Source organism: Dendropsophus ebraccatus, chromosome 7, assembly GCF_027789765.1.
Source record: "Dendropsophus ebraccatus isolate aDenEbr1 chromosome 7, aDenEbr1.pat, whole genome shotgun sequence".
NCBI classification, from domain to species: Eukaryota; Metazoa; Chordata; class Amphibia; order Anura; family Hylidae; genus Dendropsophus; species Dendropsophus ebraccatus.
In genome coordinates this window covers 1,118,129-1,145,333 of record NC_091460.1, presented here as the reverse complement: position 1 = coordinate 1,145,333, position 27,205 = coordinate 1,118,129, and the positions used below count along the sequence as shown (strand labels likewise).

Below are 27,205 nucleotides of genomic sequence, written 5' to 3'. Positions count from 1 at the left end.
GGGGGGACTCTTATAGGCTGGGCAGATCAGTCTGTAATTGTTGTCCCTAGCATTGCAGGAAGATGGAGTCTCCCCATTCGTGCTGCTGCTTAGGACGTAAGGGAAAACTCCATCAACAAACCCATCTCTGTGACAATAAGTCCCTCCGAGGCATGGCAGGACAATAGGTGTGCAAAGACAATAGGTGTGGCAGGACAATAGGTATGGCAGGACAATAGGTGTGGAAACCAAATACTAGCACATGTTGGAGGTGATTGAGAAGCGAGCATTCTGCAAATTACAAACAGGAAGAATTTTATTGGAGGGTGTTTTCCACATCAAAATAAAAAAATCAAAATGTTTGATTCCGTTCATGCTTTATCTAATGTCACTTTTTTGTGTAAAACATTTCCTACATTCTGAACATGAGTATGGTTTCTCCCCTGTGTGATTTCTCCGGTATATAAGAAGATGGGATTGATTTGTGTAACACTGACCACATTCAGAGCATGAATACGGCTTCTCCCCCGTGTGATCTCTCTGGTGTACAAGAAAATTGGATTTGCTTGTGTAACATTTACCACATTCAGAGCATGAAAACAGCTTCTTGCCTGTGTGACTTCTCTGGTGTATAAGAAGATTGGCTTTACTTGTGTAACATTTACCACATTCAGGGCATTAATAAGGCTTCTCCCCCGTGTGACTTCTCTGGTGTATAAGAAGATTGGTGGTTTTTTTGTAACATTTACCACATTCTGAGCATGAATACAGCTTCTCTTCTGTGTGACTTTTCTCGTGGGTAGCAAATTGTGAACAGTCATATGTCCTTTCTCTTGTGTGAGTTCTCTCATGTTTGGCAAGGTTTGACTGATCCTTAAAAAACTTCCCACATTCTAAACATGAGTATGGCTTCTCTCCTGTGTGACTTCGCTTATGTCTAATAAGATATGACTCACTTATAAAACATTTCTCACATTGGGAACAGGAATATGGCTTCTCTCCTGTGTGAATTCTCTCATGTCTAACAAGATTGGAGTTACTTGTAAAACCCTTCCCACATTCTGAACATGAAAATGGCTTCTCCCCTGTGTGATTTCTCTCATGTATAACAAGCTGTGATTTTCTTGTAAAAAATTTTCCACATGCCCCACACTGAAATTTATTATCAGTTTCCTGCTCCGTCCGTGTGGTCGCGGTGTGTGAGCGGTCAGGAGAAGGTTCCTCATGGTCAGGAGGATTATATGATAGATCTGTAGTGTGACGTCCTGGATGTACAGTAAGGGGGAGGAGGACTTCTCCGGAGGAGTGCTGCTCTGCACCGCCAGCTTCTACAACATAATTCAACCATAATATAACGTTTCCTTCAGGGTTGGTGCTGGGATCTCCTGTAAGTAATAAGCAGTCATTAAGGCCTCACACATGTGCACGCCAGCCGCCCCTATAGCGCTATACACCTCACACATCCCCTATAGCGCTATACACCTCACACACACCAGCCGCCCCTATAGTGCTATACACCTCACACATCCCCTATAGCGCTATACACCTCACACATCCCCTATAGCGCTATACACCTCACACATCCCCTATAGCGCTATACACCTCACACATCCCCTATAGTGCTATACACCTCACACATCCCCTATAGCGCTATACACCTCACACAACCCCTATAGCGCTATACACCTCACACATCCCCTATAGCGCTATACACCTCACACACCAGCCGCCCCTATAGCGCTATACACCTCACACACACCAGCCCCCCTATAGCGCTATACACCTCACACATCCCCTATAGCGCTATACACCTCACACATCCCCTATAGCGCTATACACCTCACACATCCCCTATAGTGCTATACACCTCACACACACCAGCCGCCCCTATAGTGCTATACACCTCACACATCCCCTATAGCGCTATACACCTCACACATCCCCTATAGCGCTATACACCTCACACATCCCCTATAGCGCTATACACCTCACACATCCCCTATAGTGCTATACACCTCACACACACCAGCCGCCCCTATAGTGCTATACACCTCACAAATCCCCTATAGTGCTATACACCTCACACATCCCCTATAGTGCTATACACCTCACACACACCAGCCGCCCCTATAGTGCTATATACCTCACACATCCCCTATAGTGCTATACACCTCACAAATCCCCTATAGTGCTATACACCTCACACACACCAGCCGCCCCTATAGTGCTATACACCTCACACATCCCCTATAGCGCTATACACCTCACACATCCCCTATAGTGCTATACACCTCACACACACCAGCCGCCCCTATAGTGCTATACACCTCACACACACCAGCCGCCCCTATAGTGCTATATACCTCACACATCCCCTATAGTGCTATACACCTCACACATCCCCTATAGCGCTATACACCTCACACATCCCCTATAGTGCTATACACCTCACACACACCAGCCGCCCCTATAGTGCTATATACCTCACACATCCCCTATAGTGCTATACACCTCACACATCCCCTATAGCGCTATACACCTCACACATCCCCTATAGTGCTATATACCTCACACATCCCCTATAGTGCTATACACCTCACACATCCCCTATAGCACTATACACCTCACACATCCCCTATAGTGCTATACACCTCACACATCCCCTATAGCGCTATACACCTCACACACACCAGCCGCCCCTATAGCGCTATACACCTCACACATCCCCTATAGTGCTATACACCTCACACATCCCCTATAGCGCTATACACCTCACACACACCAGCCGCCCCTATAGCGCTATACACCTCACACATCCCCTATAGTGCTATACTCCTCACACATCCCCTATAGCGCTATACACCTCACACATCCCCTATAGCGCTATACACCTCACACATCCCCTATAGTGCTATACACCTCACACATCCCCTATAGTGCTATACACCTCACACACACCAGCCCCCCTATAGTGCTATACACCTCACACATCCCCTATAGTGCTATATACCTCACACATCCCCTATAGTGCTATACACCTCACACATCCCCTATAGCACTATACACCTCACACATCCCCTATAGTGCTATACACCTCACACATCCCCTATAGTGCTATACACCTCACACACCATCCCCCTATAGCGCTATACACCTCACACATCCCCTATAGCGCTATACTCCTCACACATCCCCTATAGCGCTATACACCTCACACATCCCCTATAGTGCTATACACCTCACACATCCCCTATAGTGCTATACACCTCACACATCCCCTATAGTGCTATACTCCTCACACATCCCCTATAGCGCTATACACCTCACACATCCCCTATAGCGCTATACACCTCACACATCCCCTATAGTGCTATACACCTCACACCACCATCCCCCCTATAGCGCTATACACCTCCACACATCCCCTATAGCTGCTATACACCTCACACATCCCCTATAGCGCTATACACCTCACACATCCCCTATAGTGCTATACACCTCACACATCCCCTATAGCGCTATACACCTCACACATCCCCTATAGCGCTATACACCTCACACATCCCCTATAGTGCTATACACCTCACACATCCCCTATAGTGCTATACACCTCACACATCCCCTATAGTGCTATACACCTCACACATCCCCTATAGCGCTATACACCTCACACACACCAGCCGCCCCTATAGCGCTATACACCTCACACATCCCCTATAGCGCTATACACCTCACACATCCCCTATAGTGCTATACTCCTCACACATCCCCTATAGCGCTATACTCCTCACACATCCCCTATAGCGCTATACTCCTCACACATCCCCTATAGCGCTATACACCTCACACACCAGCCGCCCCTATAGTGCTATACACCTCACACACCAGCCGCCCCTATAGTGCTATACACCTCACACATCCCCTATAGTGCTATACACCTCACACATCCCCTATAGTGCTATACACCTCACACATCCCCTATAGTGCTATACACCTCACACATCCCCTATAGTGCTATACACCTCACACACCAGCCGCCCCTATAGCGCTATACACCTCACACATCCCCTATAGCGCTATACACCTCACACATCCCCTATAGCGCTATACACCTCACACATCCCCTATAGTGCTATACACCTCACACATCCCCTATAGTGCTATACACCTCACACATCCCCTATAGCGCTATACACCTCACACATCCCCTATAGTGCTATACACCTCACACATCCCCTATAGCGCTATACACCTCACACATCCCCTATAGTGCTATACACCTCACACATCCCCTATAGCGCTATACACCTCACACACACCAGCCCCCCTATAGCGCTATACACCTCACACATCCCCTATAGCGCTATACACCTCACACATCCCCTATAGCGCTATACACCTCACACATCCCCTATAGTGCTATACACCTCACACATCCCCTATAGTGCTATACACCTCACACATCCCCTATAGTGCTATACACCTCACACATCCCCTATAGCGCTATACACCTCACACACACCAGCCCCCCTATAGCGCTATACACCTCTCACACATCCCCTATAGTGCTATACACCTCACACATCCCCTATAGTGCTATACACCTCTCACACATCCCCTATAGCGCTATACACCTCACACATCCCCTATAGCGCTATACTCATCACACATCCCCTATAGCGCTATACTCCTCACACATCCCCTATAGTGCTATACACCTCACACACACCAGCCCCCCTATAGTGCTATACACCTCACACATCCCCTATAGTGCTATACACCTCACACATCCCCTATAGCGCTATACACCTCACACATCCCCTATAGCGCTATACACCTCACACATCCCCTATAGCGCTATACACCTCACACATCCCCTATAGCGCTATACACCTCACACATCCCCTATAGCGCTATACACCTCACACATCCCCTATAGCGCTATACACCTCACACATCCCCTATAGTGCTATACACCTCACACATCCCCTATAGCGCTATACACCTCACACATCCCCTATAGCGCTATACACCTCACACACACCAGCCGCCCCTATAGCGCTATACACCTCACACATCCCCTATAGCGCTATACACCTCACACATCCCCTATAGCGCTATACACCTCACACATCCCCTATAGCGCTATACACCTCACACATCCCCTATAGCGCTATACACCTCACACATCCCCTATAGCGCTATACACCTCACACATCCCCTATAGCACTATACACCTCACACATCCCCTATAGTGCTATACACCTCACACATCCCCTATAGCGCTATACACCTCACACACACCAGCCCCCCTATAGTGCTATACACCTCACACATCCCCTATAGTGCTATACACCTCACACACACCAGCCCCCCTATAGCGCTATACACCTCACACATCCCCTATAGTGCTATACACCTCACACATCCCCTATAGTGCTATACACCTCACACATCCCCTATAGCGCTATACACCTCTCACACATCCCCTATAGCGCTATACACCTCACACACACCAGCCCCCCTATAGTGCTATACACCTCACACATCCCCTATAGCGCTATACACCTCACACATCCCCTATAGCGCTATACACCTCACACATCCCCTATAGCGCTATACACCTCACACATCCCCTATAGCGCTATACACCTCACACATCCCCTATAGCGCTATACACCTCACACATCCCCTATAGCGCTATACACCTCACACACCAGCCGCCCCTATAGTGCTATACACCTCACACATCCCCTATAGTGCTATACTCCTCACACATCCCCTATAGCGCTATACACCTCACACATCCCCTATAGCGCTATACACCTCACACATCCCCTATAGCGCTATACACCTCACACATCCCCTATAGCGCTATACACCTCACACATCCCCTATAGCGCTATACACCTCACACATCCCCTATAGCGCTATACACCTCACACATCCCCTATAGCGCTATACACCTCACACACCAGCCGCCCCTATAGTGCTATACACCTCACACATCCCCTATAGTGCTATACACCTCACACACACCAGCCGCCCCTATAGTGCTATACACCTCACACACCAGCCGCCCCTATAGTGCTATACACCTCACACATCCCCTATAGTGCTATACACCTCACACACACCAGCCGCCCCTATAGTGCTATACACCTCACACATCCCCTATAGCGCTATACACCTCACACATCCCCTATAGCGCTATACACCTCACACATCCCCTATAGCGCTATACACCTCACACATACCAGCCGCCACCACCACATAGCGTGGAGAGAGAGAGAGTGCCAGGCGCTTTACACACCCTGTGTGAACTGTGGTTTAAATCTGTTCATCTATCGTCGTTTGCATGTAAATTGCTGTGCGGCTCGTCCTGAGAGACGCAAAAATAATCGCTCATAACAGTGATTGGCGAATGTAAGGGTCAGAATCGTTCACTACAAAATCACCAGTGATCACTAGTAATCGATCGTTATGGCGAATCTTTACACGATAATCGCTATGTGTAACACGACCTTTACGGACAATACTCAGATAGTCGCTGATACCATTGTCATAAACTCCTCATTCTGGTAGAAGAAACGGAGGGAAATGGTGGCTGTCACTTCCCTCCGCCCGATCTCCTACAGGTGGCTGTCACTTCCCTCCGCCCGATCTCCTACAGGTGGCTGTCACTTCCCTCCGCCCGATCTCCTACAGGTGGCTGTCACTTCCCTCCGCCCGATCTCCTACAGGTGGCTGTCACTTCCCTCCGCCCGATCTCCTACAGGTGGCTGTCACTTCTCTCCGCCCGATCTCCTACAGGTGGCTGTCACTTCTCTCCGCCCGATCTCCTACAGGTGGCTGTCACTTCCCTCCGCCCGATCTCCTACAGGTGGCTGTCACTTCCCTCCGCCCGATCTCCTACAGGTGGCTGTCACTTCCCTCCGCCCGATCTCCTACAGGTGGCTGTCACTTCCCTCCGCCCGATCTCCTACAGGTGGCTGTCACTTCTCTCCGCCCGATCTCCTACAGGTGGCTGTCACTTCTCTCCGCCCGATCTCCTACAGGTGGCTGTCACTTCCCTCCGCCCCATCTCCTACAGGTGGCTGTCACTTCTCTCCGCCCCATCTCCTACAGGTGGCTGTCACTTCCCTCCGCATCATCTCCTACAGGTGGCTGTCACTTCCCTCCGCATCATCTCCTACAGGTGGCTGTCACTTCCCTCCGCATCATCTCCTACAGGTGGCTGTCACTTCCCTCCGCATCATCTCCTACAGGTGGCTGTCACTTCTCTCCGCATCATCTCCTACAGGTGGCTGTCACTTCCCTCCGCATCATCTCCTACAGGTGGCTGTCACTTCCCTCCGCATCATCTCCTACAGGTGGCTGTCACTTCCCTCCGCATCATCTCCTACAGGTGGCTGTCACTTCTCTCCGTGTCATCTCTAGAGATGAGCGAACTTTTCAAAAGTTTGGTCTGACCTTACTTTCGGATTTCATAGTATAAAGCATCTATATGATACGGGGGTAGTGTATTTGGTTGAATTTAGGGCTCTACATGTCAGTAACATCGTTATCTTTTCGATATCTCAAAGTCAATTTTTTTTTAGACTTCAATATTCACCATTACAGGGTCTATGGGGGAAACTCACCATTACAGGGTCTATGGGGGAAACTCACCATTACAGGGTCTATGCGGGAAATTCACTATTACAGGGTCTATGCGGGAAACTCACCATTACAGGGTCTATGGGGGAAACTCACCATTACAGGGTCTATGCGGGAAACTCACCATTACAGGGTCTATGGGGGAAACTCACCATTACAGGGTCTATGGGGGAAACTCACCATTACAGGGTCTATGGGGGAAACTCACCATTACAGGGTCTATGGGGGAAACTCACCATTACAGGGTCTATGGGGGAAACTCACCATTACAGGGTCTATGGGGGAAACTCACCATTACAGGGTCTATGGGGGAAACTCACCATTACAGGGTCTATGGGGGAAACTCACCATTACAGGGTCTATGCGGGAAACTCACCATTACAGGGTCTATGCGGGAAACTCACCATTACAGGGTCTATGGGGGAAACTCACTATTACAGGGTCTATGCGGGAAATTCACTATTACAGGGTCTATGCTGGAAACTCACCATTACAGGGTCTATGCGGGAAACTCACCATTACAGGGTCTATGCGGGAAACTCACCATTACAGGGTCTATGCGGGAAACTCACCATTACAGGGTCTATGCGGGAAACTCACCATTACAGGGTCTATGCGGGAAACTCACCATTACAGGGTCTATGCAGGAAACTCACCATTACAGGGTCTATGCAGGAAACTCACCATTACAGGGTCTATGGGGGAAACTCACCATTACAGGGTCTATGCGGGAAACTCACCATTACAGGGTCTATGCAGAAAACTCACCATTACTGGGTCTATGGGGGAAACTCACCATTACAGGGTCTATGGGGGAAACTCACCATTACAGGGTCTATGGGGGAAACTCACCATTACAGGGTCTATGCGGGAAACTCACCATTACAGGGTCTATGCAGGAAAAAGGTCACAAATGCAGTGGAGGTCCAGCAATAGTCATCTGAGGCCAGTACAGGAGCAGCAGTAGTCAACATGGAGGCCAGGCAGGAGCAGCAGTAGCCAACATGGAGGCCAGGGCAGGAGCAGCAGTAGCCAACATGTAGGCCAGGGCAGGAGCAGCAGTAGTCAACATGGAGGCCAGGCAGGAGCAGCAGTAGCCAACATGGAGGCCAGGGCACGAGCAGTAGTAGCCAACATGTAGGCCAGGGCAGGAGCAGCAGTAGTCAACATGGAGGCCGGGGCAGGAGTAGCAGGTGTAATGGGGTGACATGAGCAGCAGAAGCAGAATAATGAGGTCCATGGACAGGCGAGAGGTAGCAGGGCAGCATGAATAGTGGAATGACCAGTAAGCTCTAGTTCACATATAGGCCATAATAGAAGCAGAAAAGGTCCTACAGGACAGGACAGGACAATCTGGTTCTCCTGGGACTGACAATATGACCTCCTGCGCTGACAACTCGCTCGGATGACACATAGTGATACTATCACACTGCTGGCCGGACAGGAGACTATGTCCAAAGCAAATTCAGCCAGTTGTGGCCAGACTTCTAATTTTCCCACCCAGTAGCCCAGGGGTTCGGGGACGTTAGGTGGCAACGTAGAGTCCAAAAACACCTGGACTTGCTGTTTGAGGTGTGCCTCCATGTCCTGCTGCTGTGCCGCCATGTCCTGCTGCTGTGCCGCCATGTCCTGCTGCTGTGCCGCCATGTCCTGCTGCTGTGCGGTGCTCCTGTTACCCCGGCCTGTGGCTGCATGAAAGCGTGCATCATGGACATCAGGCTGAGACTGGTGCGGCTGCTCGTGCCACCCAAGCTGCTAGAGGAGGATGTGGAGGAGACAACGCTGCTGGTGTGGCCCTGGTGGGAATGGCGTGAATGAGAGCGCCGTGTTCCAAAGGCTGCCACTAACTGGGCACCCAGCTCCTCTCTATAATAATTCATTTTTTCCTCCCGTTGGGAAGGATGAATGAATTCACACAGCTTGTTGCGATACCGTGGGTCCAGTAGTGTGGCCAGCCAGAACTCGTCCCATTGACGAATCCGTTGCAAGCGTGGGTCAGCCCGAAAGCAAATCAACATGTGCTTAGCCATTTCCACCAAGGAGTGGGAAGGAGTCCCCGCCTCAGTCTCCATAGCATACTGCCAATGGGTACTGCCTCCATCCTCCTCATAGCCCTGCATATCCTCCTCTGGCCCCCCTCTGGTCTGGCAGGAAGGCTCATCTCCTTCTACTCCACCTGTCTCCCCTAAGAGTTCCTGTGCGTTCAGGTCCTCTCCTCCTCTTCAACTTGCTCTGCCTCCTCTTCCGCCAAGCCTTCCTGCAGCGACCCAGGCTGCGACAGTGGCAAGACCTCTTCCCCCTCGCCACTGAGTCGCATCAGCATCAGCTCCAGTACATGAAGCATGGGTATGATGGCGCTCAGTCCTGTGTCTTGCCCACTGGCCAGAAAGGTGGCCTCCTCAAAGGGTCGTAGCAAGCGGCAGGTGCCACGCATGAGCTGCCACTGGCCGAGGAGAGTCGCCGTGTCCGTCTGCATCAAGAGGAAATCAGTCAAGGCCTTCCTCTGCTCATAGAGCCGGTCCAGCATGTGGAGGGTGGAGGTCCACCATGTGGCTACATTACAAATGAGACGATGGTTGGGACCATTCCTCCGCTGCAGGTAGAGGAGGATGTGGTGAGAGCGACTTGAATGGCTGAAATGGTTACACAGCGTTCGAGCCATTGACAGCACAGCCTGTAGATGGGATGAAGACCTTAGAAAGTGTGTAACTATTAGGTGTAATACATGTGCCATACACGGGGCGTGCCTCATCCCTCCTCAACGCAGCGCAGAGAGAATGTTGCTCCCATTGTCACTCACCACCGTCCCAACTTTCAGAGGGCGTGGAGTCAGCCCCGAGAGGATTTCTGTCTCGAGCAGGCGGTGCAGCTCTTCCCCCATGTGTCACCTTTTACCCAGGCAGGCTAGATGCAGCACAGCGTGACACCTCCGTGCTACACCCAAGTGGTCCAAGGGAGGAACACTGGCGGTTGAGGAGGTTTTGGACCTACTGGAGGAGAACCGCGACACAGGAGCCCTGCTGTGACAACGGGGTGGTGTCATTGCTCTTCCCTGGCCAAGTTGCTGGGGGTCCGGCGGCCATATTACATTTACCTACTGAGCAGTAATGGACATATACTGCCCTTGCCTGTAATTACAGCTCCAGATGTCTGTGGTTAAATGTACATGTCTGCTAACTGAATGGCTCAGAGAGTCAGCAACCTTTTCGCGAAGATAGTTGTACATGGCCGGGATAGCTGTGTTGGAAAACTTTAATTATGTACGGTAATTGTTTTTCTTTGAGCCCATGACAGCACCCATGGAGAGCGTCCACCTCCTTCTCGTCAGACAGGAAACAGTCACCAGGAAATTTCCATAAGTAGGCCGGACTTCCCATCCTCCCCAGTCGTCAACAAGAATTTGGAAGAGCCTAGGGAAAAACACAATCTGCTGCCTAGCAGAACTGATAGCCCTAGGGCCAAAACTGAAACTTTTTATCTAATAATTTTATAATCTCCTATCTTAGTTAATTTACATTATATATATATCAGTGACTACTTAATTTTGTCAGAAGCCTCAGCTAACGGTTCAAAAGGAGAAAGAGTAAGTGCATTGAGAACTAGATTTAAATCCCACGGAAGAAACCTTGACCTCAAGGTGGGACGAAACCTGGAAGCCGCTGTAATAAATCTTTCTTTTAAAACTGTTTTTATTGAATTTTCAAAACACATAGACAAACAAAAACATGTGGTACACCACCGTGTTTGGTACACAAAGATATTCAGCATATAAGGGAGGTCAAGTGTAGTCAACACAGTATCCGTGGTACCACAGGATAGATGTAATGGAACAATCAATAGAACGATAGGTTCCCTGAAGCTAAGGCACCCTAAGGGATCAGAACATTTGTTGATAAAGATTACAGCCTGGTATAGGTCCAGTCCCTAACAAAGAGGCTGGCTTATGTGACAGGTGCAGGGAGCCAAACTTCAAAAACAAACAAACAAAGCCATATTAAAAAAAAAAAAAAAAACCCCACACAAGGGAGGGAAGGGGAGGGGGGAAGGGGGTGCCCGCAGGTCTCCTGCGCTCCCAATGGACGCCCGTGTAAAAGCTACCTTGTCATATCGGGGGGTCTGTAATAGATCTTTCTATCCAAGGGTGATTCGCAATCTTATGTTCGAACAAAGCACTAAGAGCCGAAAACTGCACCTTAAGTCTACTGGGTCTCAGATTTTTATCTAGCCCTTCCTGTAAAAATTCCAGTATCTTGGGAATGTCGGGGGGTGCTAAGACATTACCTGGAGACCCTAGGAATCTCTTTCCAGGTAAATCTGAGTTGTAACCTTCTTCCTACTAGCTAGGAGAGTAGAAATGACTTGCTCAGACAAATGTCGCTCCAACATCAACCCCCTCTCAATAGCCAGGCCGTCAGGTGTAGACTGACAAGAGGATGAAGAACTGGGCCCTGGGAGAGAAGGATCGGAAGAATCAGAAGGACCCAAGGCCTGGCTACTGAGTCTCTGGAACCAAGAAACCCATACCTTTCTGAGCCAGAAGGGAGCCAACAGAATAACAAAAGCCCTGTCTTCCCTGATCTTTCTGAGAACTTTGGGGAGGAGTCTTATTTGGGGAAATGCATAGAGAAGACCCTTGCTCCAATCTTGGACCAGAGCATCCACCCCTGATGGAAAGTCCGTTGGGCTAGAGAGAAGAATCTGTCCACCCAAAGTCTATCTCTGGCCTACGCAAAGCTTCACTATTTGAAGAATTACTGCTCTGTTCAAAATCCATTCGCCCTGGTTCAGATGAACTCTGCTGAGGCAAACCGCAGCCAGGTTCTCAGATCCTCCAAATGGAGGGCCGATAGAGAGCTGACCTTCCCCTCTACTAACCGAAAGATAAAGTGGCTGATTTGCATCAATATTACCAACCTTGTCCTCCCTTGATGGTAAAGATAGGCCACCACAGAGGAGCTGTCTGATATGATATCCACATCTTTCCCTAGAACTTGTGGGAGACATTGGCATAGTGCGTAAGAACTGCTCTCAATTCCCTTGCTTTCTGGGGGTCCCTGGTCTCCTGCTGGTTCCAGACCCCTTGTAGGAGAGGAGACTCCGCATGTGCTCCCCTTCCTGAAGGACTGGCATCTGAAGAACCTGCTGCTGAAGGACGCGAGAGAGATATTGGGCCCAACCTATTGCCGGAATGGTAGAAGTCATGAGCCCCAGCACTGGCTGATCTGATGAAAAACTAAATGTTCTTCCAACAATGCTAGAACTCTGGTTCTCAGGTGATCTATTTTGTGTTGGGGAAGAAAAACAGGACTGAGCTTTTGACTCTAGGATGATCCCTAGAAATTGACAAGTCTGATTCAGGACTAGAGAGGATTTTTCCATATTTACCTCCAACCCTAAACGAGAAAATATCCTCTGGACTATCTGAGTCTGTCAGGCTAATTCCTCTTTTGACTGGCTCACTATGAGGAGGTAGAGCTGGAAATGGAATGACGGATCTCCCCCTCTATGCAAACTGCCACTGCCAAGTGCTTCTGATGATCTGCAAAGATTGCCACATGGTAGTATGCATCTTTCAGATCCAAGGTCACCATGTAATAATACTGGGAGAGGATCAGAACAGCGCACTAAATGGTCTCCATTCTGAACTTCCCGTAAAGAAGGTGCTGGTTCAAGGACTACAGAATTATAATGATGCGAAAGGTGAAGTTTTTTACAAAGAATAATGTTGAATAAAATCCCTGCCCCCTCTCCGCAGCAGGAACCGGAACCAGCACCTTCTTGACCAGGAGAGAACTGATTTTGCAGTGGAGAGCGGCAATTTTTCTGGATCCTGATGACGATCCGTAACTACGAAGTGGTGACCTGGACAAGAACACAGTTTTATATTTAAGCGATGCTTAATTGTGAGCCTTAAACAAGAACTTGTGGTGATTTTCTCCCATTCGTGATACATCCATGGTGATACAGAGATAGCCGACCCCCTACTGGACCCGTCATTGTTTAGCTTTCTTCTTATCAGCCACTTTGGAGGAAAAAAGGAAGCCCTTGCCTCTCCCCTTCGGCTTCCAGTTTCTGCTCTTTGACCCACTCTGTAAAGGCCGCTTAGGAGGAGGGTTAATATTGGGGAATTTCTTTTTATTTGAGGCTTTCTCCAATATTTTGTCTAAGGCGGGACCAAAAAGTAATTGACCTTGTCAGGATAAAGCACAATATTTAGAGCTGGAAGTAGCTCCCCCCTTCCAATCCTTCAACCGGATAGCTCTGCGTGCTGAATTAGTGAGGGCAGAGGTTCTGGCAGCCAATCTAACGGCATCAACAGAAGAGCCAGCAAGAACAAGAATTGTCCTCTGGGGTGCCATCCTTGATAGTTCTTCTACCCAGACTAAGAGATCTCGCCACAGAAGTGGCAGCTACAGTGGGCTTTAGTATGGCTGCCGATGACTCCCATCCTTTCTTTAACCCCTTCAAGACCAAGCCTATTTGCACCTAAAAGACCAGGCTCATTTTTCAAAATCTGACCTGTCTCACTTTATGCTCTTATAGCTCAGTGATGCTGTAACGTATGCTAGCGATTCTGAGATAGTTTTTTCGTCACATATGGCACTTTATATTAGTGGCAGAATTTGGTCACTACTTTGTGTTTTTTGTGAAAAACATCAAAATATCATGAAAAATTGAAAAAATTTGCATTTTATAAACTTTGAAATTCTCTGCTTCTAAAAAAAGAAAGTCGTATCACATAAATTAGTTACTAAGTCACATTACTAATATGTCCTCTTTATTCTGGCTTCATTTCATAAACATATTTTACTTTTTTAGGGTGTTACGGGGCTAAGAAATTTATCAGCAAATTACCACATTTTCGTGAAAGTTTTCAAAACTGATTTTTTTAGGGACCAGTTCTTTTTTTGTAACGCCTGGAGTAGTGGATCCACTGAGCCGCCACCAGCGATGGCACAAAACCGCACCAGGGAGCGGAGTCTAAGGGGCCGCTGGTATTCACCAGAGCCCTCCGCAAGGCGGGATGGGCTTGCTGCGGCAGGCGACCCCCAGGTCGCTACCCCTGGCTTGGTTGCTAGTGACGGCAGGCGAGGCGTGGCAGGAGCAGTAGGCAGGAGATGGTGCTGGCAGAGGTCTGTAGGCGTAATCGCAGGAGTCAGGCTGAACATAGGAGCAATAGTGTAACAGAGGAGCAGGAACCAGGAACAAGGACTAGGGACCAGGTAGCGGATAGGAATCAGGAACAAGGACTAGGGACCAGGTAGCGGACAAGAATCAGGAACAAGGACTAGGGACCAGGTAGCGGACAGGAACAAGGACTAGGGACCAGGTAGCGGACAGGAACCAGGAACAAGGACTAGGGACCAGGTAGCGGACAAGAATCAGGAACAAGGACTAGGGACCAGGTAGCGGACAGGAATCAGGAACAAGGACTAGGGACCAGGTAGCGGACAGGAATCAGGAACAAGGACTAGGGACCAGGTAGCGGACAGGAATCAGGAACAAGGACTAGGGACCAGGTAGCGGACAGGAATCAGGAACAAGGACTAGGGACCAGGTAGCGGACAGGAATCAGGAACAAGGACTAGGGACCAGGTAGTGGACAGGAATCAGGAACAACAGGGAGCTGAGCCAAACGCTATGGGAAGCATGTAGAGGCTCCAACCCCTGTAGTGGGGCAGGGCTGGAATTTAATAAGTGATTAGTGCACCTTCCAATAAGGGGCGGACTGGCCCTTTAAATCTGAGACAGCTGGCCCCAGGGCCGAACTAGTAGCAGCGTCGGGTCCCTGCACATGGACCCCGGCAGCTGCATGGAGAGGTCGCGGCGGCAGTCCGGAGCACGGGACGCCGCTGCGGCCGTGACATTTTTAAGTTGATTTGTATACTGGAAACCCCCATAAGTGACCCCATTTTGGAAACTAGACACCTTAAAGAATTATATACACACAAACAGAGATGTAGCAGATCTCCCCTGCACTACAGCCTATATGTGTTTTTATCCTGAGAAGGGGATATAAAGTATTGGTCTAATATCACTGGGTTCTAGTTACAAACACCACACCTATAAAGAAACAACTGAACCTCCATAACTTATTACCATACAAAGAATACTTTATTGATTAAAAAAGCACATACATAGAGAATCGTACTATACAGTGAACTGCGACTGAGAAAATACATTAAAAACCAACAAAGAAAACATACAAATGAGGGGTGCTACTGTCAGGCAATATGTGGAGAGATGATCAGGGATAAAATACACTACAATTCATAGGTATATTACCATAAACCCACCCTAAACCAACTCCATCATCAAAATTAATCATACAAAATGTATTATCTTACCCAAATGGAGGTGATGTACCAGCCGGACAGTTGCCCCCACCCCAACGCACGTTTCGGTGAACAACCTTTATCAAGGGGTACTGAATAGTTGGAAGGCCCTGATATAAATACCCATACGCCGAACACGGCATCCAATCCGCTAAGACCCCCGGCAGGTGGAATTAATAATTGCACATACCGCGTCCATGTCGAGCACGGGTCAATAAGAACGCCACTCGCCACTTCATAAGCGTGGTCATGTGATCATTGCATCAGCCCGACGTCAATATGTCATAGACGTGCGCTGATGCAAATACGTCTATGCGCTTAGAGAGTCCGAGTCGCGTGATAAGGCCACATGACCAAGCCACATGACTCGCTGGGAGCGAGTATGGAAAATATGCGCAAGCGCAGAATGTCACGGACAGATAAGCAATCAGCCAATAATGAAAACAAGACACCCGATATTTGGAGAGAATACTACATAAACTGGTCAGTATGAACTATATAAATAATCAAATACACCACATACACTAAAAATAAATACCCGCGATACAGTTACATATAAACCACACAAAGCCGCAATGTTACCATCTAGTGGTCACAAACGTCATTGCATGTTAACAATGTTCTATGGAGGAATTTTAGTAAGATCTTAATAGAATTAGGACAATAATATAAATTAAATTAATAGATAATTATATTACAAAAAATTTTTATTATATATTTGTCAGACCAGAATATATATGTATAAAACTAATTATAAAAATGAATGAATAAATAAATAGACAATGTTACTAACCCTACAGTGACAACCAAACCAATATATTTTGAAGTAAAATCCAAAAAAGGAATTGATGCTAAAAAATGGAAGTAAAGAAAATGTGATACACAAACATGCAATAAAAATGTGAATAAATATATACTGATGAATGCAAAGAAAGTGCAAATAAGTGCAGTGAAAAAAGTGCCCAGTGCTATGTGACAAAGAAATGTGAAGGTGATGTGCACAGGAGTAAATTGGATAATACTTGACCATATATCTATAAATATATACATAGTTCTTCCAGAGAACCACCATAAACATACATATAATTATAAAATACACAACGTGATAATACTAGTGACCCTAATATACTTAAATAACATGATTGATGATTTCCTCCAGAAGCCAAAGAGATGAAGGTGTATCCGAAAAAAATATATATGTATGTTGCCCTCGTTGGATATGGTCGTCCTGCCCCCCCTTTTTTTCGGATACACCTTCAGCTCTTTGGCTTCTGGAGGAAATCATCAATCATGTTATTTAAGTATATTAGGGTCACTAGTATTATCACGTTGTGTATTTTATAATTATATGTATGTTTATGGTGGTTCTCTGGAAGAACTATGTATATATTTATAGATATATGGTCAAGTATTATCCAATTTACTCCTGTGCACATCACCTTCACATTTCTTTGTCACATAGCACTGGGCACTTTTTTCACTGCACTTATTTGCACTTTCTTTGCATTCATCAGTATATATTTATTCACATTTTTATTGCATGTTTGTGTATCACATTTTCTTTACTTCCATTTTTTAGCATCAATTCCTTTTTTGGATTTTACTTCAAAATATATTGGTTTGGTTGTCACTGTAGGGTTAGTAACATTGTCTATTTATTTATTCATTCATTTTTATAATTAGTTTTATACATATATATTCTGGTCTGACAAATATATAATAAAAATTTTTTGTAATATAATTATCTATTAATTTAATTTATATTATTGTCCTAATTCTATTAAGATCTTACTAAAATTCCTCCATAGAACATTGTTAACATGCAATGACGTTTGTGACCACTAGATGGTAACATTGCGGCTTTGTGTGGTTTATATGTAACTGTATCGCGGGTATTTATTTTTAGTGTATGTGGTGTATTTGATTATTTATATAGTTCATACTGACCAGTTTATGTAGTATTCTCTCCAAATATCGGGTGTCTTGTTTTCATTATTGGCTGATTGCTTATCTGTCCGTGACATTCTGCGCTTGCGCATATTTTCCATACTCGCTCCCAGCGAGTCATGTGGCTTGGTCATGTGGCCTTATCACGCGACTCGGACTCTCTCAGCGCATAGACGTATTTGCATCAGCGCACGTCTATGACGTATTGACGTCAGGCTGATGCAATGATCACATGACCACGCTTATGAAGTGGCGAGTGGCGTTCTTATTGACCCGTGCTCGACATGGACGCGGTATGTGCAATTATTAATTCCACCTGCCGGGGGTCTTAGCGGATTGGATGCCGTGTTCGGCGTATGGGTATTTATATCAGGGCCTTCCAACTATTCAGTACCCCTTGATAAAGGTTGTTCACCGAAACGTGCGTTGGGGTGGGGGCAACTGTCCGGCTGGTACATCACCTCCATTTGGGTAAGATAATACATTTTGTATGATTAATTTTGATGATGGAGTTGGTTTAGGGTGGGTTTATGGTAGTATACCTATGAATTGTAGTGTATTTTATCCCTGACCATCTCTCCACATATTGCCTGACAGTAGCACCCCTCATTTGTATGTTTTCTTTGTTGGTTTTTAATGTATTTTCTCAGTCGCAGTTCACTGTATAGTACGATTCTCTATGTATGTGCTTTTTTAATCAATAAAGTATTCTTTGTATGGTAATAAGTTATGGAGGTTCAGTTGTTTCTTTATAGGTGTGACCTTAAAGAATTAATCTAGGGGTATAATGAGCATTTTAACCCTACAGGGGCTGGAGGAAAGTATTCACCATTAGGCCGTAAAAAAATGAAAAATTAAAATTTTCCAATAATTTATACGTTTAGATTAAAGTTTCTCATTTTCAAAAGGAACAGGACAGAAAAAGCACCCCAAATTTTGTAACGCAGGTTCTCCTGAGTACAATGGTACCCCATATGTGGGCATAAACCACTGCATGGGCACACAGCGGGGCTCAGAAGGGAAGGGAGCGCCAATTAGCTTTTCCATTGCAGATTTTGCTGAAGAAGTTTCTGAGCGCCAGGTGTGTTTGCAGAGCCCCTGTAGTGTCCGTAGAAGAGAACCCCCCCAAAAGTCACCCCATTTTTGAAAGTACACCCCTCAAAGTATTCATCTTGGGGTAGGGTGAGCATTTTGACCCCACAGGTATTAGAGGAAAGTATTCAAAATTAGACAGTAAAAATGAAAAACTTTTTAAAAATGAAATTTTTTTTCCAATAATATGTTCGTTTAGTTTGAAATTTCTCAATTTCACAAGGAACAAGAGAAAAAAAAAGTACCCCAAAATCTGTAACGCAGGTTCTCCTGAGTAAAAAGGTACCTCATATGTGGGTATAAACCACTGTATGGGCACACATCAGGGCTCAGAAGGAAGGGAGCGCCAATTAGCTTTTTCAATGCAGATTTTGCTGAAGAAGTTTCTGAGTGCCAGGTGGGTTTGCAGTGCCCCTGTAGTGCCAGCGGAGTAAAATCTCCCAATAAGTCACCCCATTTTGGAAAGTACACCCCTCAAAGAATTCATCTTGGGGTGTGGTGAGCATTTTGACTCCACAGGTATTACAGGAAAGTATTCAAAAGTAGAGAATAAAAATGAAAAACTCAAATTTTTCCAATAATATGTTCCTTTAGTTTAAAATTTCTCAATTTCACGAGGAACAGGAGAGAAAATTCACCCCAAAATCTGTAACGCAGGTTCTCCTGAGTAAAAAGGTACCCCATATGTGGGCATAAACCACTGCATGGGCACACAGCCGGGCTCAGAAGGGAAGGAGCGCCAATTTACAGGAGCAAAACCGCAGCTAGAAACAGTTATTAGAATAGCGCAGTTACTAAAATAAAAAAAAAAATTAGATTACAGGTAACGTGGGGTGGTTACGGACAGTCTGGGTGGTTACGGGTAATGCGGGGCGGTTACGGACAGTCTGGGTGGTTACGGGTAATCTAGAGGCGGTTACGGGCAGTCTGGGGTGGTTACGGGTAATCTAGAGGCGGTTACGGGCAGTCTGGGGTGGTTACAGGTAATGCGGGGCGGTTACGGACAGTCTGGGTGGTTACGGGTAATCTAGAGGCGGTTACGGGCAGTCTGGGGTGGTTACAGGTAATGCGGGGCGGTTACGGACAGTCTGGGTGGTTACGGGTAATCTAGAGGCGGTTACGGGCAGTCTGGGGTGGTTACAGGTAATGCGGGGCGGTTACGGACAGTCTGGGTGGTTACGGGTAATCTAGAGGCGGTTACGGGCAGTCTGGGGTGGTTACGGGTAATCTGGGGTCAACATTTGGTTACGGGTAATCTGGGGATACGGGCAACCTGGGGTGAATACGGACAACCTGCTGTGGTTACAGACAATCTGGGGTGGTTACGGGCAACGTGCGGTTGTTATGGGCAACGTGCGGTTGTTACGGGTAATCTGGGGGGGGGTTAGGGGTAATTTGGGAGTAAACTGCAATTATTACTATAATAAAAAGTGTGTGTTTTATTTTTTGTGTGTTTGTCACTTTTTGCTCCTGTCCTCCTTTACCTTCTACCGGCTCCGTCTCCTGTCCTCCTTTACCTTCTACCGTCTCTGGCTCCTGTCCTCCTTTACCTTCTACCGTCTCTGGCTCCTGTCCTCCTTTACCTTCTACCGTCTCCGGCTTCTGTCCTCCTTTACCTTCTACCGTCTCCAGCTCCTGTCCTCCTTTACCTTCTACCGTCTCCAGCTCCTGTCCTCCTTTACCTTCTACCGTCTCCAGCTCCTGTCCTCCTTTACCTTCTACCGTCTCCGTCTCCTGTCCTCCTTTACCTTCTACCGTCTCCGTCTCCTGTCCTCCTTTACCTTCTACCGTCTCCTGTCCTCCTTTACCTTCTACCGTCTCCAGCTCCTGTCCTCCTTTACCTTCTACCGTCTCCGTCTCCTGTCCTCCTTTACCTTCTACCCTCTCCGTCTCCTGTCCTCCTTTACCTTCTACCGTCTCCTGTCCTCCTTTACCTTCTACCGTCTCCGGCTCCTGTCCGTCTCCTGTCCTCCTTTACCTTCTACCGTCTCCGTCTCCTGTCCTCCTTTACCTTCTACCGTCTCCAGCTCCTGTCCTCCTTTACCTTCTACCGTCTCCAGCTCCTGTCCTCCTTTACCTTCTACCGTCTCCGTCTCCTGTCCTCCTTTACCTTCTACCGTCTCCGTCTCCTGTCCTCCTTTACCTTCTACCGTCTCCGTCTCCTGTCCTCCTTTACCTTCTACCGTCTCCGGCTTTTGCCCGTTTCTTACTCCCCGTTCTCGTTCTGCCTCATCGGTTCACACCTCTGCCTGTTTTTGTGACTTTGGTTTGTCTACCATCATTGTACCTTGCTCCCCCTCCTGCTGACCATTCTATTCTGTGTTTTGTCTGTGGGCGACAACTTCAAGACCGCCATAACCAAAAAAATTATTAAGAAAACCGTCATTTTATTCTGTGTTTTTTCTTTTTAAAAATAAGCCACTACTGGTGCGGAGGGAAGGTCGTGTTATAGTTCCGTCATGTCAAAAACGATAATGAGTCTGCTGGTTACCCGGAGGTGTGGAGTTCTTAAAACCTGACAATCTAAGCAAGTCAGGAACATAAAGTCCTAACGGAGGAAAAACGTGTAATTGCAGACCAATAAGGTATATAAGGTATAACTACAGGTATAGGGACCAGAGGCATCCAGTATAGTCACCAGCCTGATATATACAGTATATACTATCACAGGGGCCCCGATCATACATACCTGGTATAGCATCTCCCGGCGTCTCCTCCTCCTTCACCTCACTCATACACGGGGGATCGCCCCTCATCCTCTCTTCTTCTACTTCATCCTCCACTTTAATATGTGTTCCCTCTGGACAGTCCTGGGAATACAGAGGACGGGGACATCTCTCTGGTGGATTCCTGTCACTGCCTCCATCTGTAGGGAACACACAGGGAGACAATCCATTATACACTGCTACATGTCATCAGGAGGAGGATGGGAGGAGGAGGATGGGGGGGAGGAGGAGCATGGGAGGAGGGGGAGGATGGGAGGAGGAGGATGGGAGGAGGAGGAGGATGGGAGGAGGATGGGGGGAGGAGGTAGAGGATGGGAGGAAGAGGATGGGAGGAGGAGGGGAGGAGGAGGAGGAGGAGGAGGAGGATGGGAGGAGGAGGAGGGTGGGAGGAGGAGGAGGGTGGGAGGAGGAGGATGGGAGGATGGGGGGAGGATGGGAGGATGGGAGGAGGAGGAGGATGGGAGGAGGAGGAGGATGGGAGGAGGAGGAGGATGGGAGGAGGAGGAGGATGGGAGGAGGAGGATGGGAGGAGGAGGATGGGAGGAGGAGGATGGGAGGAGGAGGATGGGAGGAGGATGGGAGGAGGAGGAGGATGATCTAGGGGCCCCTCCCCCCTGCTCTCTAGCATCAGGAAGGTCTCCTCTTACCTTGTGCTGTGAGGCCGGGCGGCTGATCCTCCATCATGAGCGGCTGCTCCCCCCGGTACAGATCCTTGTGTCCTTCTACATACTCCCACTCCTCCATGGAGAAATAGACGGCCACATCCTGACACCTTATAGGAACCTGACACACACAATGATCACACAGTCATCCCCCCCAGCCTGCTGCCTCCTGGATTACTCTATCATCTCCCAGCATTCCCCAGTGTCACCTCTCCAGTCAGCAGCTCAGTCATCCTGTGGGTGAGTTCTAGGATCTTCTGCTCATGTATCAGTGATGGAGGCTCCGTGATGGGGCCCCGGGCCCTGCTCCGCCCTCCTGACTCCTGGGGGAAGGCCACACCCTCCCCCCATGTCTTCTTCACTATGGTGTAATCCTGGGGATGGAGAGAGACAATGAGGGGACTGAGCCCAGTATTCCTGCCTCCTCCTCACTACAAAGAGGAGATTGTCCCCCTGTATAGAGCTCTAGTGAGGAGGAGGAGGAGACACATCTGGACTACTGGGGTCAGTGCTGGAGACCACCGCACCTACAAAGAGGAGACCAGATCCAGAACATAGAGCGGGGGAGGGAGGGAGGGGCCAAAGAGCCCAGACAACAATGGTGGAAATCTAGAGAAGTTACCTCTCCGGTCAGCAGGCGGATGATCTCCAAGGTGACGTGTAATATTCTCTTACTGATCTCATTCCTGTCCTTCTCCATCCTTGGGGGGTCATTCAGGAGTAGGAGCGTCTGGGGGAGAAGAGGAGACAACTGGAGCACAAGAAGGGGCTAGTCCTGCCGGGACCTTTATGTCACAGCCAGGGGCCCCAAACCATACAAGGGCCACAGCATATGTACCATCCCTCCTCCTGTAAGCTTACCTTACTGCTGGGGTCACACTGATAGTAACACAATGTAACATCCCTCCTCCTGTAAGCTTACCTTACTGCTGGGGGGTCACACACTGATAGTAACACAATGTAACACCCCTCCTCCTGTAAGCTTACCTTACTGCTGGGGTCACACTGATAGTAACACAATGTAACACCCCTCCTCCTGTAAGCTTACCTTACTGCTGGGGGGTCACACTGATAGTAACACAATGTAACACCCCTCCTCCTGTAAGCTTACCTTACTAATGGGGGGTCTCACACTGATAGTAACACAATGTAACATCCCTCCTCCTGTAAGCTTACCTTACTGCTGGGGGGGTCACACACTGATAGTAACACAATGTAACATCCCTCCTCCTGTAAGCTTACCTTACTGCTGGGGGGTCACACTGATAGTAACACAATGTAACATCCCTCCTCCTGTAAGCTTACCTTACTGCTGGGGTCACACACTGATAGTAACACAATGTAACATCCCTCCTCCTGTAAGCTTACCTTACTGCTGGGGGGGGGGTCACACTGATAGTAACACAATGTAACATCCCTCCTCCTGTAAGCTTACCTTACTGCTGGGGTCACACTGATAGTAACACAATGTAACATCCCTCCTCCTATAAGCTTACCTTACTGCTGGGGTCACACTGATAGTAACACAATGTAACACCCCTCCTCCTGTAAGCTTACCTTACTGCTGGGGTCACACTGATAGTAACACAATGTAACACCCCTCCTCCTGTAAGCTTACCTTACTAATGGGGGGTCTCACACTGATAGTAACACAATGTAACATCCCTCCTCCTGTAAGCTTACCTTACTGCTGGGGGGGTCACACACTGATAGTAACACAATGTAACATCCCTCCTCCTGTAAGCTTACCTTACTGCTGGGGGGTCACACACTGATAGTAACACAATGTAACATCCCTCCTCCTGTAAGCTTACCTTACTGCTGGGGTCACACACTGATAGTAACACAATGTAACACCCCTCCTCCTGTAAGCTTACCTTACTGCTGGGGGGGGGGTCACACACTGATAGTAACACAATGTAACATCCCTCCTCCTGTAAGCTTACCTTACTGCTGGGGAGTCACACTGATAGTAACACAATGTAACATCCCTCCTCCTGTAAGCTTACCTTACTGCTGGGGGGGTCACACACTGATAGTAACACAATGTAACACCCCTCCTCCTGTAAGCTTACCTTACTGCTGGGGTCACACACTGATAGTAACACAATGTAACATCCCTCCTCCTGTAAGCTTACCTTACTGCTGGGGGGGGGGGGGTCACACTGATAGTAACACAATGTAACATCCCTCCTCCTGTAAGCTTACCTTACTGCTGGGGGGTCACACACTGATAGTAACACAATGTAACATCCCTCCTCCTGTAAGCTTACCTTACTGCTGGGGGGTCACACACTGATAGTAACACAATGTAACATCCCTCCTCCTGTAAGCTTACCTTACTGCTGGGGGTCACACACTGATAGTAACACAATGTAACACCCCTCCTCCTGTAAGCTTACCTTACTGCTGGGGTCACACACTGATAGTAACACAATGTAACACCCCTCCTCCTGTAAGCTTACCTTACTGCTGGGGTCACACTGATAGTAACACAATGTAACATCCCTCCTCCTGTAAGCTCACCTTACTGCTGGGGGGTCACACACTGATAGTAACACAATGTAACATCCCTCCTCCTGTAAGCTTACCTTACTGCTGGGGGGTCACACACTGATAGTAACACAATGTAACATCCCTCCTCCTGTAAGCTTACCTTACTGCTGGGGTCACACTGATAGTAACACAATGTAACACCCCTCCTCCTGTAAGCTTACCTTACTGCTGGGGGGTCACACACTGATAGTAATACAATGTAACACCCCTCCTCCTGTAAGCTTACCTTACTGCTGGGGGGTCACACTGATAGTAACACAATGTAACATCCCTCCTCCTGTAAGCTTACCTTACTGCTGGGGGGTCACACACTGATAGTAACACAATGTAACATCCCTCCTCCTGTAAGCTTACCTTACTGCTGGGGGGGTCACACACTGATAGTAACACAATGTAACACCCCTCCTCCTGTAAGCTTACCTTACTGCTGGGGTCACACACTGAGGAGAAGAGATCTCTACACACAACACTTACCTCTGCCATTATCTAATCACTTGCAAATGAACCTCACCCACTCCTGTCACATGATCACAGGTCCTTCACCACAATCTCTTCTCTCCAGCACTGCTAAGCTCCGCCCCCATATGTACTGGTCACATGATTGTGACATCGTTACAGGTCCTACACCTCCAGCATCTACCAGATATAGAGCAGCTCCTGGTCGGGCAGTCACTGCTGTTGTGTTGTGTGTGGAGATCTCTGCTCCTCAGTTTGTGACCCCAGCAGTAAGGTAAGCTTACAGGAGGAGGGATGTTACATTGTGTTACTATCAGTGTGACCCCAGCAGTAAGGTAAGCTTACAGGAGGAGGGATGTTACATTGTGTTACTATCAGTGTGTGACCCCAGCAGTAAGGTAAGCTTACAGGAGGAGGGATGTTACATTGTGTTACTATCAGTGTGTGACCCCCCCAGCAGTAAGGTAAGCTTACAGGAGGAGGGGTGTTACATTGTGTTACTATCAGTGTGTGACCCCAGCAGTAAGGTAAGCTTACAGGAGGAGGGATGTTACATTGTGTTACTATCAGTGTGACCCCCCAGCAGTAAGGTAAGCTTACAGGAGGAGGGATGTTACATTGTGTTACTATCAGTGTGACCCCCCAGCAGTAAGGTAAGCTTACAGGAGGAGGGGTGTTACATTGTGTTACTATCAGTGTGTGACCCCCCAGCAGTAAGGTAAGCTTACAGGAGGAGGGATGTTACATTGTGTTACTATCAGTGTGTGACCCCCCAGCAGTAAGGTAAGCTTACAGGAGAAGGGATGTTACATTGTGTTACTATCAGTGTGTGACCCCAGCAGTAAGGTAAGCTTACAGGAGGAGGGATGTTACATTGTGTTACTATCAGTGTGACCCCAGCAGTAAGGTAAGCTTACAGGAGGAGGGATGTTACATTGTGTTACTATCAGTGTGACTCCCCCAGCAGTAAGGTAAGCTTACAGGAGGAGGGATGTTACATTGTGTTACTATCAGTGTGACCCCAGCAGTAAGGTAAGCTTACAGGAGGAGGGATGTTACATTGTGTTACTATCAGTGTGTGACCCCCAGCAGTAAGGTAAGCTTACAGGAGGAGGGATGTTACATTGTGTTACTATCAGTGTGTGACCCCCCCAGCAGTAAGGTAAGCTTACAGGAGGAGGGATGTTACATTGTGTTACTATCAGTGTGTGACCCCAGCAGTAAGGTAAGCTTACAGGAGGAGGGATGTTACATTGTGTTACTATCAGTGTGACCCCCCCAGCAGTAAGGTAAGCTTACAGGAGGAGGGATGTTACATTGTGTTACTATCAGTGTGTGACCCCCCCCCCCAGCAGTAAGGTAAGCTTACAGGAGGAGGGATGTTACATTGTGATACTATCAGTGTGACCCCAGCAGTAAGGTAAGCTTACAGGAGGAGGGATGTTACATTGTGTTACTATCAGTGTGACCCCAGCAGTAAGGTAAGCTTACAGGAGGAGGGATGTTACATTGTGTTACTATCAGTGTGTGACCCCCCCCCCCCCCAGCAGTAAGGTAAGCTTACAGGAGGAGGGATGTTACATTGTGTTACTATCAGTGTGTGACCCCAGCAGTAAGGTAAGCTTACAGGATGAGGGATGTTACATTGTGTTACTATCAGTGTGTGACCCCAGCAGTAAGGTAAGCTTACAGGAGGAGGGATGTTACATTGTGTTACTATCAGTGTGTGACCCCAGCAGTAAGGTAAGCTTACAGGAGGAGGGATGTTACATTGTGTTACTATCAGTGTGAC

The 27,205-nt window shown here is 47.9% G+C and overlaps 3 protein-coding genes across 4 annotated transcripts in view; 1 reads left to right on the top strand and 2 right to left on the bottom strand.

The window, feature by feature from the left end:
• Positions 1-27,205, bottom strand: part of LOC138797178 (zinc finger protein 300-like) — an 898,668-nt gene that overhangs the window by 73,971 nt on the left and 797,492 nt on the right. The window lies entirely within an intron of this gene.
• The window catches only part of LOC138797158 (zinc finger protein ZFP2-like), a 427,215-nt gene that overhangs the window by 259,204 nt on the left and 140,806 nt on the right, over positions 1-27,205 (top strand). The window lies entirely within an intron of this gene.
• LOC138797173 (oocyte zinc finger protein XlCOF8.4-like) lies at positions 269-25,479 on the bottom strand. Its single transcript, XM_069977005.1, has 6 exons — positions 25,432-25,479; positions 23,024-23,131; positions 22,611-22,775; positions 22,387-22,522; positions 21,703-21,879; positions 269-1,364 (listed from the first exon to the last, which is right to left on the bottom strand). The coding sequence occupies exons 1-6, from the start codon at positions 25,438-25,440 to the stop codon at positions 658-660; spliced, it is 1,302 nt and encodes a 433-aa protein (XP_069833106.1). The 5' UTR covers positions 25,441-25,479; the 3' UTR covers positions 269-657.